Genomic DNA, 18681 nt, shown 5'->3' on the forward strand with positions numbered 1-18681 from the left:
CACCAGCGCCATAATCTGTGAGAGTAGGAAGAGAGAACAGAGAGGACAGTGGATCTGCAGTAGGTGCAGTAGAGTTGGGGACCCATGTTGATGACACCTGGTGTAACTGGGGTCGTTGCTCCAGGAATGCTCCAGGCTTTGTTGAGGTCTAGCAATAAAGATCGGGAAGAGGGAGACCAAGATGGTTTAGAAAGGAAAAGACAAGATTATCAATAAAATACTAATTCAAAAAATATTTATTGGGCTTCCCTGGTGGCGCAGTGGTTGAGAGTCCGCCTGCCGATGCAGGGGACGCGGGTTCGGGCCCCGGTCCGGGAAGATCCCACATGCTGTGGAGCGGCTGGGCCCGTGAACCATGGCCGCTGAGCCTGCGCGTCCCGAGCCTGTGCTCCGCAGACGGGAGAGGCTACAACAGTGAGAGGCCCGTGTACCACAAAACAAAACAAAAAAATTTTATTCAACACTTGATTTATTAGATACTTTTGTGCTGGTGTTTAGCATCCCTTATCTCGTGTTAATTTACAAGACAATCCATGACTTCAGAGCTTCTGTTTTCCTCAAAAATGATGATGTGAGTGGATGGCAGAAATGGGATTAGACTTGAGGTTTATCTAACCCCTCAATTAGATTGGATGAGAAGAGCAGTGGGAATAAATAAAAGAGTAAATCACATAGGAATTAAAGCTATTTTAAGACATTGATGAATGGAGTGGGTTAGTCTTTGGTAATCAGACTAGAGCCCTGTTTCAATAAAGCCCTTCTGTAGAGCTAATTAATACCTTAGGCAATAAATGGAAGCTGAATTTTTTTTTTCTTCCACTTTTATTGAGCTATAACTGACTTACAGCACTGTTGAAGTTTAAGGTGTGCAGCATGGTGATTAGACTTACATACATCATGAAATGAGGACCACAGTGTTTAGTGAACATCCATCATCTCACTTAGACACAACGCGAGGAAGCTGAATTTTATATATTTAACACTGAATAAGTAGCAGAGATTCTTTTCCTAAAACTTAATTTTTTCTATATCTGAAAACACTGGGTGCTGACTTTGAACTAAATGTGGGATTCATTTTAGCATATTGGAATCATTGAATGTTAAAGGCCAAAAGGAACTCAAAAGAAAATTTAAATGAAACGCTTCATTTACAGTTATGGAAACCGATCCACAGCAGGTGCGTGGCAGTGATTAGAGCCCAGCTCTCCCACCACCTAGTCCAGTACTCCTTTAGTGTCTCACTTACCTTTTTTAGTTCCTCATTGCAGGCTGGACATTGTTTTCATCATTTTGTCTAGAAAAACAATGGGCACAACTTATTAAATGTTTTCAGAACACATAGTGTTTATGATAGATGAAATCCCTATGTTTATATTTTGTGACAGATGGTTTCCTGGGACCTTAGCAGTTGGTACTGCTTCATGTAGGCTTTTTTTTTTTTTTTTTTTTTTTTTTTTTTTTTTTAATTACTGCTCTGCCACAGTTGGCTGGACTTTATAACAGAGTCCCTACAAATAGAAGTGGTTAGTGTAGGGGCCGAAGAGGAATGAGTAGACTCTTCAGTAAAATGAAAGGATTATACTAGATTATTTTAAGAAGCCTTTTGCCTTTGAAGATTAAGAACTAGTTATCTTAAGAGTCAACATCAAGGAATTATATCTAGCTTATTTTTGAGGACAAAGATTTGATTTGGAAAAAAGTATTTTATTTTCAGGTTTGTTTTTATGTTACAGATTAGAGAAATGACATCTGTCCCTCTAATCACATAAGGGTAGTGTGAAAACCAACAAAAAGTATAATCAACAATACACCCTTCTGAGCTTTTTTTTTTTTTTTTGCTGCAATTGATTATCTTTTTTTCATATATCTTTTTTGTTGCATTTAACACATATGGAAAAAGATAACACATGTTACATGTATGAATGGAAATTCGGTATCCAACAGTGTCTCCAGACATTTTTTTGGTGGGGGGTATTGCCTGCGCTTACAGATTTTATAAATATTTTGTTGTTTCTCTGAATTCTTAATTTTTTTCCCTGATATTTGGTGGCTATGAATTAGAAATTCTTGTATTTAAGTAAAATTTTGCATTGAAGGAAATAGGAAAAGGAAGACTTAGCTTTCTTGGACAAAACATGATACTTCAAATACTTTTTCCTGTTTAGTAGTTTCCCCACAAATATTAAAATACTCCAATTTTATTTTATTTACTTTATAAAGTTTAAAAAATATTTAGATGAGAAAATTTAGCACAGAGAAGAAAAATTAACTTTTTCTGACACCAAATCGAGATTAGAAGAAAAAGGTCCATTGAGGGCAGAAACCATAGCTTCATTCCCCAAGTAGCAGGCTCTTAGAGCTGTAAACACTTGTGCAGTGTGTATTTTGCAAACCATAGGTAAGGAATAAGTTCTCATTCCAGGGTTTAAGAAGTGTTGAATCATGCTTTAGAAGATTTTGGCTACTAGACATAACTGATACTTCTGAATTAAGATGATTTTTTAGTTCTAATATCCCCTTCTACTTGTATAGAAGTTGGAACAATTTGAGAATACTTTTACTTTTAAAAAACCTATTTCTACTTTCTTGTCTCCCTAAAACTGTTCCTTTTAGAGAAGAAAATTACATTTCACCTATGACAAACTAAGAGTTAAGGAACCAAATTATCGATAGAAAACTAGAGTTCTGATCTTGAAAGTTAACATTTGATTTATTCCGTTTCATGGTAGGGTGAAACAATGCAAAAAAAAAATACCATTGTAAAGAGAGGATGGTAAACATAGAACATTTTTTAAAAAAAAATAAGCTGATAAAAGTAGAGGTGATTAACTGTTTTACCATAACACACTTCTAAATTGTAGGTGTCTTTTTTAATGTTGCCTAAGTTAGAGCACTCATCATTGTGGCTTTAATGATATCGCTCAGTACTAACCCTGAACTTTCAGAGTTTTTAATAATCAGATCTAGTCCTTTTCTAGCTCCTCCCTTTCCCCAACCATTCATTTATTTATGTACATATTTTGTTTGTTCTTTAGATCTTAGTGAAACTCTGCAGTTTTGTTTCTCCGGCCGAGGAGCTGGCTCAAAAAGACGATCTCCAGCTTTTATTCAGTGCAATAACCTCTTGGTGCCCTCCCTATAACCTGCCTTGGAGGAAGAGTGCCGGAGAAGTCCTTATGACCATATCCCGACATGGTCTCAGTGTCAATGTGGTGAAGTATATTCACGGTGAATATCTCGTAATGTATTCATTTTAGGTGCTCTGAATTTCCTCCACTTTTCTCTCCTCATATGATGGGAAATTTGTTTTTATCTCTCAATTCTCCAAAGATTCTATTTTAAATTAAAAGTATATTTGCCAGGAGAAAAAAAATTATTTTTTATTTGTGAGGCATTTCAGGTATAAGAAATTCTCATGTTCCAAATGATGGATATCTACAAGAGTTAAAATAACTGCTTTGTTATGTAAATGGTCAATTGTAATATAATGTAAGTTCTATGTCATAGCCTATTCTTCCCTCCTTTTTTGCTGAATAAAAAGAGTTTTTTTGAGAAGCTATAGTTAAAGTCTTTCTGAAGATATTTCATAAGTAGACAATCTGTCCGATGCAGCATAAATAAAATTAGGTAGATTCTTTATCAGCACTGAGGAGAAATTGTCCATTCTGTTTAACTCATATTTAAATATGTGTCAACTATCCCTTAAAATGTCTAATTAGGAGAAATAGGGGACAGTTGTAGCATCTCAATAGTCCATTTATGTATATATATATAGATATATATATAGATGTGTATATATATATCTATATATATAGATACAGATATAGATACATATAAACTGAAAAATCTTTCAAAATAATTTTTAGTACAACTATTCACTTACCTGAGGTCAGTGAGTCATTCAACGTTTCTTGCCTCCGTTGTTATGTTAAATCTTGTTAGTTTTTGTTATGTGACACTGGGTTTCTTAAGACAAATAAATTTCATTGAAGGTAAGAGAGGAATGTCTTCTTTGAAACACCTCCAATCCCAAAAGTTATTATGGGGTATAACTGTGTTTTAAACTAGTAAATATATACTACAAACATAATTTTTAAAATTTTATTTCCTTAAGTATTTTTGTATGTCAGTAGTCTATATTCACTCTAATTTGAACTTTTAACTAATTAGTAGATTTTTCTTCTTAAACTTAGAAGATAGTTTTTTTATTTTTTCCACTTTTTACTATATTCATAAAAATCAAAAATGTCATATGTCAACAGGCAGTCATTTTGTTGAATAGTAAAACATCTAAATATGATGTAAAAACTGTAATAAATGTCAACTAATTTTTAACACTTCCTGTATTACTCTTTGTTTACTACTTAGAGGTAGAGCTTCCTCAGTCAATTTGAATCTTACATTGGCGTTTAGAATGTGTAACATTTATCTTACAATATTTTATAGATACACTAAAATTTAATGTTTTATTAAACATCGGTTAAGAATGAAGGAAATTTTCTTAAGCAGTTGACAAATTATACATGTATATACTTATTCAGTTCTTTATTTTTACAGAAAAAGAATGTTTATCTACGTGTGTTCAGAATATGCAGCAATCAGATGACCTGTCTCCCCTAGAAATTGTTGAAATGTTTGCTGGACTTTCTTGTTTCCTCAAAGATTCCAGTGATGTTTCCCAAACTCTTTTGGATGATTTTCGGATATGGCAAGGATACAGTTTCCTTTGTGATCTCTTGCTTAGGTAAAACCCCATAATTTAAGAATATATTTTAAATTTCTACTCAGTCTTTTCATCAAAGGAAACAATGTAGTTTGGGCTTATTGGGAAGAAGAAATCAACCAATCACTTATTTAATGTATACTTTATCCTCTTAGCTTTAATCACTTCTTTTTATTCCTGTTCTGTCAAGAGAGTTCAAAGTATGAATTTAGAGTTAATTTGGAAAATGTAGGCTGCAAACGTGGAGTCAATGGTTAGATGTGAAGAAGAAATCTGCTCTTCTTTAGTAGCTGAGGGAGAAGAGTTTGAATGAACTAATTAACATCTTCCTGAAGTGTAAACTCTTCTTGCTTAATTATATTTTTGATTTTCCTTATCAGTAACTCCAGTGTTACTATTAATGTAGTTAATAACAAGAGTAATTTTGTAGATTGAATGAGACATTACAAATATATATATAAAACAAATGTCAGTCTAAAAATGTTTCACTAGCCTTCTTTTTCATCCCAAATGTTTCATGTATATACTGGGAAAATGGCTGGTTACAAGTTTATTAGGAAGAAGATACTCTTCTCTTGATAGTTGTTCCTGGGCCATTAATTATTTTTAAATCATTTGATTTACTGTAAACCAGCACTATTTTGTAAACTTTTTATTTCTAACACCAGTTTGACCTCATTGCCATTACTTAATACTAGGCAACCCCCAAGAATATAATCTTGTATATATATCCTAATTTCCAAATGAGGACATATGAAAGTTTATGAAATAACTAATTCACATTATTAATTGATGCAGTCCTTTGAGAATTCAAGAGCCTTAAAAATGTTGACACTCTTTTACAAAATAATTTCACTTATGTTTATTGATCCTAAAGATATAATTCTAAGGCACACAAAGTTTTATGCATGTTAGTGCTCCTGAATTCTGGTATCTACTAGCTGTCCCACCCTCCACTCCCCAAATCTATACGGTTGGCTCTCTATAGCCATTGAAAGCATATCTATTGCGAGTTTATACTAACACGGAGAGGCATGTGCATAACACTAGTTAATGAAAAAAACAGGTTACAACATTCTGTGTATGGTATGAAAATATTATTAATACAAAACTTTTCACATTAAAAAAAGACAACTTTAAAGGAATTAAGACTTCAAAAATTGTTAGAGACTCTCAGAAGTTTATTTAAATGTATTCTAATGTGAGTATTTGAATTAATTATTGAAATACAGATAAAATCTTACAAATCTTCCCAAGGAATTCACTTTTTAAAATTAACAGAGGAAAGCAATTATACTCCAGTAAAGATGTTAAAAAAAAATTAACAGAGAAAATTTATTAGGAAAGAAATGGTAGATAAGGTTTTTGGTTATAAACAGTGAAACTTTTATAACCTTAGAGCCTTAAGGAACTTAAGAGATATTTAATCTAATCCTTTTATATTATAGAGACTTTCTATACCAAAGATTAGTGATTTACCTAAAATAATACTGTTAGTGGCAAAATCAGCATTTATCAGGTGTCCTGACTATTGGTATAATTTCTTTCAAATGCACCATCATATCTTATAATAAAATTTGTGGATTTATAAAAATAGTATGTTTTCATATAGGAAAAAATGTAAGAAGAAACTTCTTGTAGTACTCTATACATTTATTTATTGCATATAAAATTAAAATTTTCTTTCTGTATTAAATTTGAAAATACAACACAAGAAAAAATATATTTGCTAAATCATACTTTTCCTAGATTGGAACAAGCAAAAGAGGCAGAATCCAAAGATGCCTTGAAAGATCTGGTTAATCTGATAACTTCCCTAACAACATATGGTGTCAGTGAACTAAAACCAGCTGGTATTACCACAGGGGCACCCTTTTTATTGCCCGGATTTGCAGTACCTCAGCCTGCAGGCAAAGGTGAGTCTTTTTTTTTTTTTTTCCCCATTCTGAGCCACTCAAAGAAATAGAGAAAGAATGAATTAATCAGATTTTGATTGCTCTTCATTTATGTTATTTATAGAAAAGTAATATGCTGTTTTTCATTAAAGTTGGTGCTTTCTGTGGTATTTCTTGAGTGACAGTCTTTAGCAGATCAGATACTTGAAAATAATATGAAAATATTTTCTAAAGCAGTAAGATTTAAATTTTAGTATTTCATTTTAATGTTCAAACAGTTTAATAATCCAAACATGCCTCTGTCGAATGTTGACACTCCACACATTTCCAGTTTATGTGGATGGAACTTGATTCACACTCTGATCTCTATACCTGTCTCTATGTAAGAGGTATATAGAAAACACAGGTGTACATGCTTATATTTTATTTAAGCAAACCTAGGTACAGAGAAGTTACATCTTTTCGGGTCAGAGAATAAATTTTATAGTTCAGATTTCCTAACTTTGGTTCTTCATCTAGGATCTTTTACTAAGAAAATTTATTGTATAATTAATAACATTTAATTATGTAAGAGTGCAAACTAGTTTTATTGTTTATTTTCATGTTTTAAATGCATAATAACCATTCTGAAAGAATCTGAGCCCACAGGCCTCTAATAGTTCCTTTCACATTATTGTTACATACTAAGTATTCAATACAATTATGATATTTGCATGTAAAATTTAACTAGCCAAAAAATATCAGTATGTCTGGTTATTTAAATTTCACAGTACATTATCTATGTATTTTATGACATAGAAGCTAGCAGTTAAAAATTTTTAAGTCAGAATAAATAGATGTACTAGAAAATCCTAAATTTAATTTACTGGAGAAAATTATATTGAAAAGTCACAACTTAGATTGAAGTTGTCAAACTTCCATAAGATGTACCGTCAGTGTATAGGTTATACAGAACATTTTAAATAAGCAAAATCTAGGAATATCTTACTGAGCAGTTCAAGGCTTCATTTTATTTAATATTAAGGAACAGTATTAAATTAACTCTTCTAATTCGTAGACTCTAGCTTGAGTATTCTACAATTAACTCTTTCTATGAGTTCAAACTAAAAATAGCTCAGCAATATACATCCTATTTTAGATTTCATTGTTTCATTTGGTTACTCAATCTGCTTGTAACACTGACATAATATTTAGTTACAGAGTATAATTTTGTAATTACACTACTATAATGAGATAATTAATGCATCTAAATTAACCTTCTTCATATGTCTGCCTGATCCATAACAAGGATGATACGTACATAACCTAGCGCCTCTGGGGGTTATTTTGAGAATTCAGTGACATGTTTATGAAAACAAGGTTAGCTAGAAAGGACGTTGCCCTAAGAGTCAGAATTCAGGTAACCATGAGTGACCTAACCTTTCTAGATATCAATTTCTTCTTCAGAAACATTGATGTAATATTCTATAAAATGAATGGGTCAAGCTAGATGATTTTAAGTTTCATTTATAACTTAAAATTATCTCTTTCCCATGACCTACTTTGTAGAGTTATTATACAGGCTAAAGTAGATAGTTCTATTCCACATAAATGGAATATGGAATATATTTTATTTTTTGTCAGCAGTATTGAGGTATAATTTGTATATATTAAAATGTATCCATTTTAAGTGTTGAGTTTGATGAGTTTAGGTAAATACATGTGGTTATGCTGTCACCACCATAATCATGATATGGAATATTCCCATCCTTCTAAACGTTTCCTTGTTCCTTTTTGTATTCAGTGCCCCCGCTCATTATCCCCTTGCCCTGCTAACCACGGATCTGCTTTGGTTGTGCCCTTTCTAGAATTTCATAAACTAGACTCATAAATTATGTAGTTTCTTGTATCTGGCTTTGTTCATTTTCAACATTTATCCATGTTATTGCATATATCTGAAGTTCCTTTTTAATTCTGGATAGTATTTCATTGTTTAGATATCCTGCAATTTGTTTATCCATTCAGCAGTTGATGGTGTTTGTTTAACTGTCATGAATAAATATACCAGAAACTTTCGTATAAAACAAGTCTTTGTGTGGACATATGTTTTCATTTCTTTGGGGTGATACCAAGCGGTGGAATTACTGATTCATATGGTAGATATATGTTTAACTTTATGAGAAACTGCCAAACTATTTTCTAAAGTGGCTGTCCCGTTTTGCATTCACATCAGCTATGTACGAGTTTGCTTTACATCCTCAGAAACACTTGGTGTTATTAGTCTTAATTTTAGATATTCAAGTACGTAATAGTATCTTTTTTAAAATATAATTTGCCTTTTTCTAAAATATTTCAAGCATCTTTTTATGTTCTTATTTGCTGTCTGTGTCTCTACTTTGGTTCAGATCTCTATGTCTAATTTTTGATAGGATTGTTTTACTGGAATTTTAAGAGTTCTTCAGATATTCTGGATAAGTCCTTTATAAGATACATACATTTTGTAAGTATGTTCTCTTAGTCTTGTTGTGCCTTTTCTTGGTAATATCTTTGAAGATCACACGTTTTTAATTTTGATGAAGTCCAATTTATCACTTTTAAAATATTTTGTAGGTTTTGCCTCATACTGAAGAAATCTTAACCCAAATTCACTGAGATCTCCTGATTTCTTCTAGGAGTTTCATATTTTAACTCTTACACTAAGGTCTATGATACCTTTCAAGTTAATTTTTGTATATGGTAGGAAGTAAGGTTTGTTTGTTTTCCCGATACGGATATGCACACGTGCTAGGACTCTTTATTGAAAAAGATTATATAACGATACATTTGGAACTCTTTCTCAGTTCTGCTCCATTAATGTGTCTGTCCTTAAGCCAATACTATATGGTCTTTTTTTTTTTTTTTTAACTATATGGTCTTGATTGCTATATCTTTAAAGTCTTGAAATAGAGTCATTTAAGTTGTCCAATTTTGTTCTTCCTTTTCAAAATTATTTTGGCTATTCTATGTCCTTTGAACTTCCATATGAATTTAATAATTTGTCAATTATTGAAAACAAAAAAAAAAGCCTGCTGAGATATTCGTTGGGAGTACATTGAATCTATAGATCAGTTTGGAGAGACTTGACAGCTTAACAGTATTGAGTCCTTCAATTCATGAGCATACAACTATCCCTTATTTGGGTCCTAGTATTTTCTCTCAGCAATGTTTTATAGTGTCCCTTGTATAGAACTTTCAATTCTTTTGTTAAATTTATTCTTAAATATTTTATTCTTTTTGATACTGTTGTGAATAAAATTGTTTTTGTAATTTCATTTTGGATTGCTTGTTGTAGTTTATAGAAGAGATAATGGACTATTGCACAGGAATGGAGATGAGGAAATCCAGCTGTGATGAGGCCATGTTTATTAAACATTGATAGAATGAGGCAGTGATAGTCCTTTACATATTTTAACTCTTTGGTCTGGATTATTTATAAGTTGGAGCTGTGTGTATTCTGATATACTTGACACTATCATACTTTTTGTCAGTTATTTCTTAGCGGTACTTTGGGGAATATTTTCTTTGACGTCACTGGTTTCCCTTTCATTATCTATGAAAAGAAAATTCCTGTTACCAAGGAATTTTTACCCACTCACTGATAATTATATTTAAAAGAGAAAACATGAATATATCTGCCTTATATTGCTCTATGCATAGATACAGTTTACCCACCTTATTTTTACTGCTGATTTTAGGTCAAGTGAAACAGTATAGAAATATAAAATTTAAAAGAAAAAGTAGACTGAGTTATTAATGAAGCTGGTAAATGTATCTGTGTGTGTATGTTAAAGCTTGAAAATGACTCCTGTTTCTATATTATATAGCAAATGCTTTTTATAAAACTTTGTATCCTCACCAGCAGATAGATTTTTCTAAAGAAGGAAATTAAAGAAAAATGTAGCAGTCCTTCTGTTTAATAACAACTCCATGGTGGTTTTTTACCTTAACTATGCTAGAAACATCTTTGCAAGGTTGTACTCTGTAATTCATAGCTCTCCATAGCTTCCAAATTTGTTCCCTAAACATAGCGATTGCTTTTAATACATGTTTAATAGAGAATATATCTCTTCATAAAAAAAGACCATACCTGTCTTTTTCAGAACTTTTCTGTGGCTTCACCTTTACAAACATTGTCTTTTAACACATTAATTCTCATAACACATTAACCAATATAAAAGGATAATGTATTTTTTCCTTTCTTGTATTTTTGTTCACGCTAGTAACCGAAGTGCCTTGCATTGTTCATCATGGGTTTACTTTTTTTTTTTTTTTTTTGCGGTACGGGGGCCTCTCACTGTTGTGGCCTCTCCCATTGCGGAGCACAGGCTCCGGATGCGCAGGCTCAGCGTCCATGGCTCACGGGCCCAGCCGCTCCGTCACTGTTGTGGCCTCTCCCATTGCGGAGCACAGGCTCCGGATGCGCAGGCTCAGCGTCCATGGCTCACGGGCCCAGCCGCTCCGCGGCATGTGGGATCTTCCCGGACCGGGGCACGAACCCGTGTCCCCTGTAGCGGCAGGTGGACTCTCAACCACTGCGCCACCAGGGAAGCCCCATGGGTTTACTTTTGAGAGCTTTTTATCTATTCTGGTTCACTTTATATTGGATGCCAATGTGGCCAGGGCTGATGTTCAGCTGGCTTGCGGGAGTATAACCCTGAGGATTGTCTATAGCCAGCTGTCATTCTGATTGGTCGCTCACATGTGTAATTCATTCGTTACTTTCTGTCTTATACTTCCTAAACATTTATTAATTTCCTCCCTTCTGGTAACAGCCCTACTGCCACTACCTTAGTTGAGGCTGCACAGATCACTCACCTGGATTACCATAGGTGTCTTTGTAACTGTTCACCTTTCTATTCGTCTCTACTCCTCAGAGCCGTCCTCTGCAGTGTTGCATGGAATCTAACTCTGGTGACTTGGAATCTGAAAAATAATATTCAGTGTCTGTTTACTGAATGAATGCTTGCATTTCTTTATTTAGACCTTTATTCTTACTTCATTTTACATTTTGCTTATGCTTGTGTCATATAAGCTCTTTTTTCAAGCGTTCACTTTTACATTAGATTCTGAAAATAGGAAAGCTCTATTCTTTGTTGTATATACACTTGTTCTTCTAAACCTTAGAATAATTAGTTTCTTTTGTTTCTGCTTATATAGACTTGAGAGTAATGAGATGGTGATTGTCATCTGTTAGAATGATTTCCTTACTTTACTCTTATTTTAGTTATTTGTGTGCTAAACAGATTTTAGTCAGTTAATGCAAAATTTGAAACTTATACAGGATATATCTGTTTAGTTAAAATATTAGAGTATTTATGTGTCAATATTTAGGAGATATTCCTGTCTCATAGAGCAATCTTCTAATTATCTTTTAGATTTAATTATGCTCCCTTCCCAATTAAATATTTTAGGAATTTAATGGCTATGACAGTCCTGAATAATTACTCCTGATACCATCAACACTTCAAATGTGTATGCCACACAAAATTCTAATTTTGGAATTAGAGTTCTGACATTCCTTTAGATCGTCTTTCCTGATAGAAAGCCAAATTATTAGATTCTGTTTAGTTTCATTGTATATAAGGTTTACTAAATTTGGAAATAATATTACAAAATCTTTTTCTGGATTAGTCACAGGAATGGTTGAATTTTACATGTTAGTATATAAGACTGATTCCATTGGTTAAAATGCTCTGCTCTTGAAGCTGGTCTTGGAGACCAGTTAGTCTTGATGTTCCTTGGTCATTTATTCTGATCAACCTACTTTACTTGCTAATGGCTCCTAGATGAATTAGATAACAAGGGGGATTAAGGAGTAAGTAATGAATCAGAGCAGATTCATTACTGTAAGTAAAAAGAAATTACAAAGAGCCAAAATTCTTCTGACCACTGCATTTCTACTGTTATCTTTATATGCGAGGATTACCACATTTTACATTTGACTTTTAATTGTGTGTATTTTTACACATTGTGTTCAGTTCGGCTCTTTAGGGTTGGGGGTTAATATGCCTTATCTTTTGTCAGTGACATCACTTAAAGCCAGATCATGAAAATTAAACTCGGAAAAATCTAAATTTTCCCATATTACCCTAAGTTCAGCTCTTTCTAACTCCTTTCTTTATGGTGAGAAATGATATTGTCATATAGCCCAAAGATGCAAAATATTGATTAGAGTTGTTCTTTAACCTTATTAATCACACATAGTCAGACTTACACATTTGTTTGTTCATCAGTCTATCAAAGCTTGGTTTTTGACTACCTGCAGGTAATAAAAAGTAAAGATGTACTCAAAAAGAGCAAGCATCACATTAATTAGGAACTGGAAGTAAGGATTTGACATTTGGCACACATGGAATAAGTTTGTATGTTATAAACAAACAGAAATTTAAAGTCACGTATAGACTGAAGATTTTTTTAAAATCATTGTATTTTTCAGATAACGTCCAAACCAGAATTTCTGAGCGGTCTTTCTAACCCATTTTATATTTTTCCTCGTTCTGTGTTTATCCTATTTCTAAAATGCAGCTGATTCTGTAAGGCTCTGTGTTAGCTGTTTAGTCACTCTTGCAAATGCTCTATATTCCTAATGGTTGTGAACCTTGGGACAGGTTTTATAGACAAACGCTTGTTTTCATTTGCCTCACATATTTCCTATGTTAATTTCTTTATAATGATTGTCACTAATTTGCCTCACAAGAGCTATTATATACAGATTTTTGTTTTTTCTAGTTGGTGTGTTTGAAAATCAGATATTTATAAATATAGCTAGTAGCTGGCCATAAGTTGCTTTAACAAATGTGTATGTAAACAAATTGCACTTCCAGCTTGAAAACAAAATAAATTTCCGAATTAAAATTTCATGAAAGTTCTAATGTTATAATTAAAAATGTAAAACTGGAAATTAGAGAATTTTTTTCCCCTCCTGTTTTCCTGCTGCCATTTTTGCTGTTCTCATGCCTGTTACCTCTTCAGCCTGAAAGTCTTTTCACAGAGAGGTAACTGTTCTTATAGTCAAAGTAAATCTTACAGATAATAAAAAGTCAGACTCCTGCACATTTCCAAACTCTGAAGCCTAGACCTGTATAATTTGCTTTATTTTTTCTAAAACAGTCTGATGTTTCAATATATACTATTCTGGAATCAGAATATTCATAATGCTGCATTAAAAGCTTAATTAGTGTTATTTATTTTTAATTAAATGACTGAACCTGTTGAAGACAAAGAAGACCTTTTGTGAAAACAGGATATATTCTTAGTAAATAGTTGATAGATGTTACAATTCATAATCTGTTTAAATAGACTTGTTTTGGGACTTCCCTGGTGGCACAGTGGTTAAGAATCTGCCTGCCAGGGAGATCAGCTTGGTGCTTTGTGACCACCTAGAGTGGTGGGATAGGGAGGGTAGGAGGGAGGGAGATGCAAGAGGGAAGAGATATGGGGACATATGTATATGTATAACTGATTCACGTTGTTATAAAGCAGAAACTAACACACCATTGTAAAGCTATTATACTCCAATAAAGGTGTTAAAAAAATTAAATTAATAAAGATATTATTTTGCTTACCAAAAAAAGAAAAAAAGAATCTGCCTGCCAGTGCAGGGGACAGGGGTTCAAGCCCTGGTCCAGGAAGATCCCACATGCCTCAGAGCAACTGAGCCCATGCGCCACAACTACTGAGCTTGTGCTCTAGAGCCCGCAAGCCACAACTGCTGAGCCCGTGTGCCACAACTACTGAAGCCCGTGCGCCTAGCGCCTATGCTCCACAACAAGAGAAGCCACCGCAATGAGAAGCCAGCACATCGCCGCAGCTGGAGAAAGCCTGCGTGTAGCAACAAAGACCCAACGCAGCCAAAAATAAATAAATAAAAATAGATAAATTTATTAAATTCCATATTTAAAAAATAAATAAATAGACTTGTTTGCCATGATGAAAATATCACATAGCACTGACTTTTGTGTTCTTGTTTTCTATTTTAGGTCACAGTGTGAGAAACATCCAGGCCTTTGCAGTTCTTCAGAATGCATTTTTAAAAGCAAAAACCAACTTCCTTGCCCACATCATTCTCGATGCCATCACAAATATTTACATGGCTGACAATGCCAATTATTTCATCCTAGAGTCACAGCACACACTGTCACAGTTTGCAGAAAAGATTTCTAAACTCCCAGAAGTACAAAACAAATACTTTGAAATGCTGGAGTTTGTCGTTTTTAGCTTAAATTATATCCCTTGTAAAGAACTTATTAGTGTTAGCATCCTCTTAAAATCTAGCTCTTCTTACCACTGTAGCATTATTGCAATGAAAACACTTCTTAAGTTTACACGACACGACTACATATTTAAAGACGTGTTCAGGGAGGTGGGCCTTCTGGAGGTCATGGTAAACCTTTTGCACAAATATGCTGCCCTCTTGAAGGATCCAACTCAGGCACTAAATGAACAAGGTAGAGCACTTTCCATAATTTTATTTTTTTTTGACAAAGGGGTTTGAGCAGGGTGTTTTGTTCATGTTTTGCCTGTCATTTTGTTATTGATTTGAAATACTTAATAATGTGCATTATTATGAGATCCTTGTGAATGTTTCCCACAAGTTAACTTGTTCATTCAACCTCTGTTAGGGAATTGGGGAAAGGCAGGGGGTTGGGGGGTACAGAGATATGTCGTGGTGGAAGAGAATTTAAGGTAAAAACTGAGGAAAACATTTATGATCCACGTGACCAATGTCTACTACTTTGTTTCTAAGAGGGAATAAAAAAAGCTTCTAGAAACAGTTGGGATGTTTAGGTGCCTTGAGATGTTTTTATTAATTACAGAGAGCAAATAAATATATCTTTTTAGTGATATTATGTATACACATATGTATTATCATTAGGTACCTTAAATTTGATGTTTTTCGTCCTTCCTGATAAATCTGTTTAAAGCGGAGTAGTATCTGGCACTTAGTATTAAACGTGTTGAATGAATTAATGCAAGTTGAATAGACAACACTATTCATAAACTCTTCATTCTCTTTGGTGCATTAAAATCTAGCATTCTTCTGTTGACCTCCTTGATTAGGAAAGCACCTGTGAGAAGGATACATTTTACTTTGATTGGCATTTTCCTTTTTAATATTTTTTAGGTAGCTCTAGCTTTCTAGCCACACCAAAATGAAATCTATGAACATTGATTTTGACTTCACTTTTGGTAGCTGGTAGACATGTGTATCATTTTTAAAGGCTGTATTATGTAAGTTGTGTTGATGGTAAAAGTGATAGGAATTATTTTTTAAATTATTTAAAAAATCCTAAATCCAGAAAAAAATAAGCTTATAACTTCTGTGATTTGGACCTTTAATTCTTTTTTCCTAGGGGACTCAAGAAATAATAGTTCATTTGAAGACCAAAAACACCTGGCTTTGCTGGTCATGGAGACCTTGACAGTGCTTCTTCAAGGATCAAACACAAATGCAGGTAATTAGAAAATTTTCTAGCAAGTGCTTTGGGAGGATATTACCTCTGGTCTGTCTTCTGTAATGATTCTTGCTTCTGAAATGCTCCTGTCACTTAGAGGAAAAACTACTGATTCAGTGATGGCACTATCATATCTCTAGAAATGCAATACTTTTGGCCTTCCTAAGTTTATGAATGGCAAAATATATAACATTATTATTACTTCAAAATATATTTTATTGTATGCCTTGTGTTTGAAGTATTCTTTTTCTGTTTTTTTACTTATATAGTACAGACTCTTCATCAAATAACTTTGCTTATTTAAATATTTTCCAAAACATGGTGATTCTCTTAATTATTTAGTAATTCAAGTCAGAGTATTATAATGTTACAACCTTAGGGAAATACTGAAAAGAATAAAACTTGCCTCTCCCAGGTAAAAATGGATTCAGTAAATCTTTTGTTTATCTTTAATCTCAACTTTTCTTCAGTCTTTTTCTACCTGTCATTAATAAACGGTCCAACTGTATTTATAAAATATCACACTTGCTTTTGAAAAAGTTTACTTAAAATTTTAGCCAATGTCAGAAACCTCCCAGGTACCAATGTCAATACAACTTGAAAGGAATAAGTGATGAGGAGGTGAGTTCAGATGAGTAGGCTGAGCCCAGATCATATAGAGCTTTTTTAGGCCATGCTGAGGAACTTGAATTGTATTTTAAGTGTTATGGCAAGCTAGAAATGAATGAGTTAATGAACAAATAAATGAACTAGCAAACACACAAATGCATGCCTATTTGCCTGAATGCGGAGGAGCCCAATATGCGACATATTTAAAATATATCATGTGTCCTAGACACCATGCTAGGTGTTCAAAATGCAGAGATAATTCTTGGACTTCCCTGGTGGTACAGTGGTTAAGAATCCGCCTGCCAATGCAGGGGACACGGGTTCAACCCCTGGTCCGGGAAGATCCCACATGCTACGGAGCAACTAAGCCCGTGCACCACAACCACTGAGCCTGTGTTCTAGAGCCTGCGCACTGCAGCTACTGAGCCCACACACCACAACTACTGAAGCCTGTGTGCTCTAGGGCCTGAGTTCTGCAACTACTGAGCTCATATGCTGCAACTACTGAAGCCCACACGCCTAGAGCCCATGCTCCACAACAAGAGAAGCCACCTCAATGATAAGCCCGCGCACCACAACGAAGAGTAGCCCCCGCGCACCGCAACTAGAGAAAGCCCGCGCGCAGCAACGAAGACCCAATGCAGCCCCACAAAAAAGGATAATTCTTGCCCCAAAGGAATTACAGCCTGATGAAGAAAGGTGTAAACACATAATTGTATAAGTAATTATTTAAGTACAGTTTTGGTAAATGCCAGTACAGAGTTGAGTGAATTTAGAAGGTAATACAAACAATAAGTGTGATAAAATTTAATGGGTATGATACTAACATTTTGTCTGTGGTATCATCATCTCATTTCCACTAACTAAATTTAGTTAGCTGAAATAGAAATGTAATGAGGATGTACTAACAATTTATTTCACAAATTAGCTTTTTATGACATGATGTAGAGTTACATAGGAAGAGACTGAACAATTCCACTGAAGAGTTGACCCTATAAGACCAAATGTCGCTTAATCCATCTCCCAGCATGCCAGACATTTTCACAAAGTTCTTTTCTTATTGATTGTCTTTTCCTTGTTAAGAAAGATGTTATTAGCTGTGTGATCTCAAGCACTTAAAATAGTATTTCACTCATAGTAAGTATTCAAAAAATTATTAGCCATTATGATTGTCTAATGGGCACTACTTGACAACCAGGAAGTAAGTAAACCTGGCCTTCCATGTGCTAAATCTCAGGCATATGACTTACACTCACTTCAAGGTTATAGAATTCTTATGAAGTTAGCAAATAGAAAGTCACTAAATAGAACAGTGGCCACTCCCACAAAATATACTTGACATTTATTCCTTCAGGAAACACTTTTTGAAACACAGGCCAGAAGGAAATAAAGCAGAAACTAACATACCATTGTAAAGCAATTATACTCCAATAAAGATGTAAAAAAATAAATAAATAAAAGGAAATCAAATTAATGGGGGACCAAATATATGAGCAAATAATATTAAGACGGTTTGATACAAACTATTACAATAGTGGCATATACAAGGTACTCTGAAAGCATAAAGGATAGAACAGTTACTTTGGAGGAAATACTAATTGATGATTTAGATCACTTGGTCCATTTTTTTTATATACTCAAAAGATGGTATTTGACATAAGAATAGTATCATTCATGGTCAAAAGCACAGGCTATAGAATGCGCCTATATAGGCATAAATCCTGCTGGCTGTTTGCTAGCTGTATGGCTGACCTTGGCCACTCAACTTCTTTAGAAGTTACTCAACTTCTGCGTGTCTCATATGTTCATCTGTGTAGTAGGGGGTGAGGATTAAATAAATCAATCTACATAAAGCCTTTGGGACAGAGCAGTGCCTAATGCTTTCTGTTATAGCGTTTGTCTTTTTGTTTGTGTGCTCTACTAACTAATAAAGTTTGGTTCCTTGTAATTTTTCTTATTGCAGAATAACTGATTCCATTGT

At 33.8% G+C, this 18681-nt stretch overlaps 1 protein-coding gene across 1 annotated transcript in view; it reads left to right on the forward strand.

The window, feature by feature from the left end:
• The window catches only part of WDFY3 (WD repeat and FYVE domain containing 3), a 176119-nt gene that overhangs the window by 28515 nt on the left and 128923 nt on the right, over positions 1–18681 (forward strand). Inside the window, exons 5-9 of the mRNA XM_007447515.1 lie at positions 3036–3228; positions 4558–4744; positions 6473–6639; positions 14616–15083; positions 15990–16091. Coding sequence (XP_007447577.1) covers positions 3036–3228; positions 4558–4744; positions 6473–6639; positions 14616–15083; positions 15990–16091 — 1117 coding nt within the window. The remainder of the gene's footprint in view (positions 1–3035; positions 3229–4557; positions 4745–6472; positions 6640–14615; positions 15084–15989; positions 16092–18681) is intronic.

The sequence above is a fragment of the Lipotes vexillifer genome, unplaced genomic scaffold (genome assembly GCF_000442215.2).
Source record: "Lipotes vexillifer unplaced genomic scaffold, Lipotes_vexillifer_v1.1 scaffold747, whole genome shotgun sequence".
In the NCBI taxonomy this organism is placed as follows: Eukaryota; Metazoa; Chordata; class Mammalia; order Artiodactyla; family Lipotidae; genus Lipotes; species Lipotes vexillifer.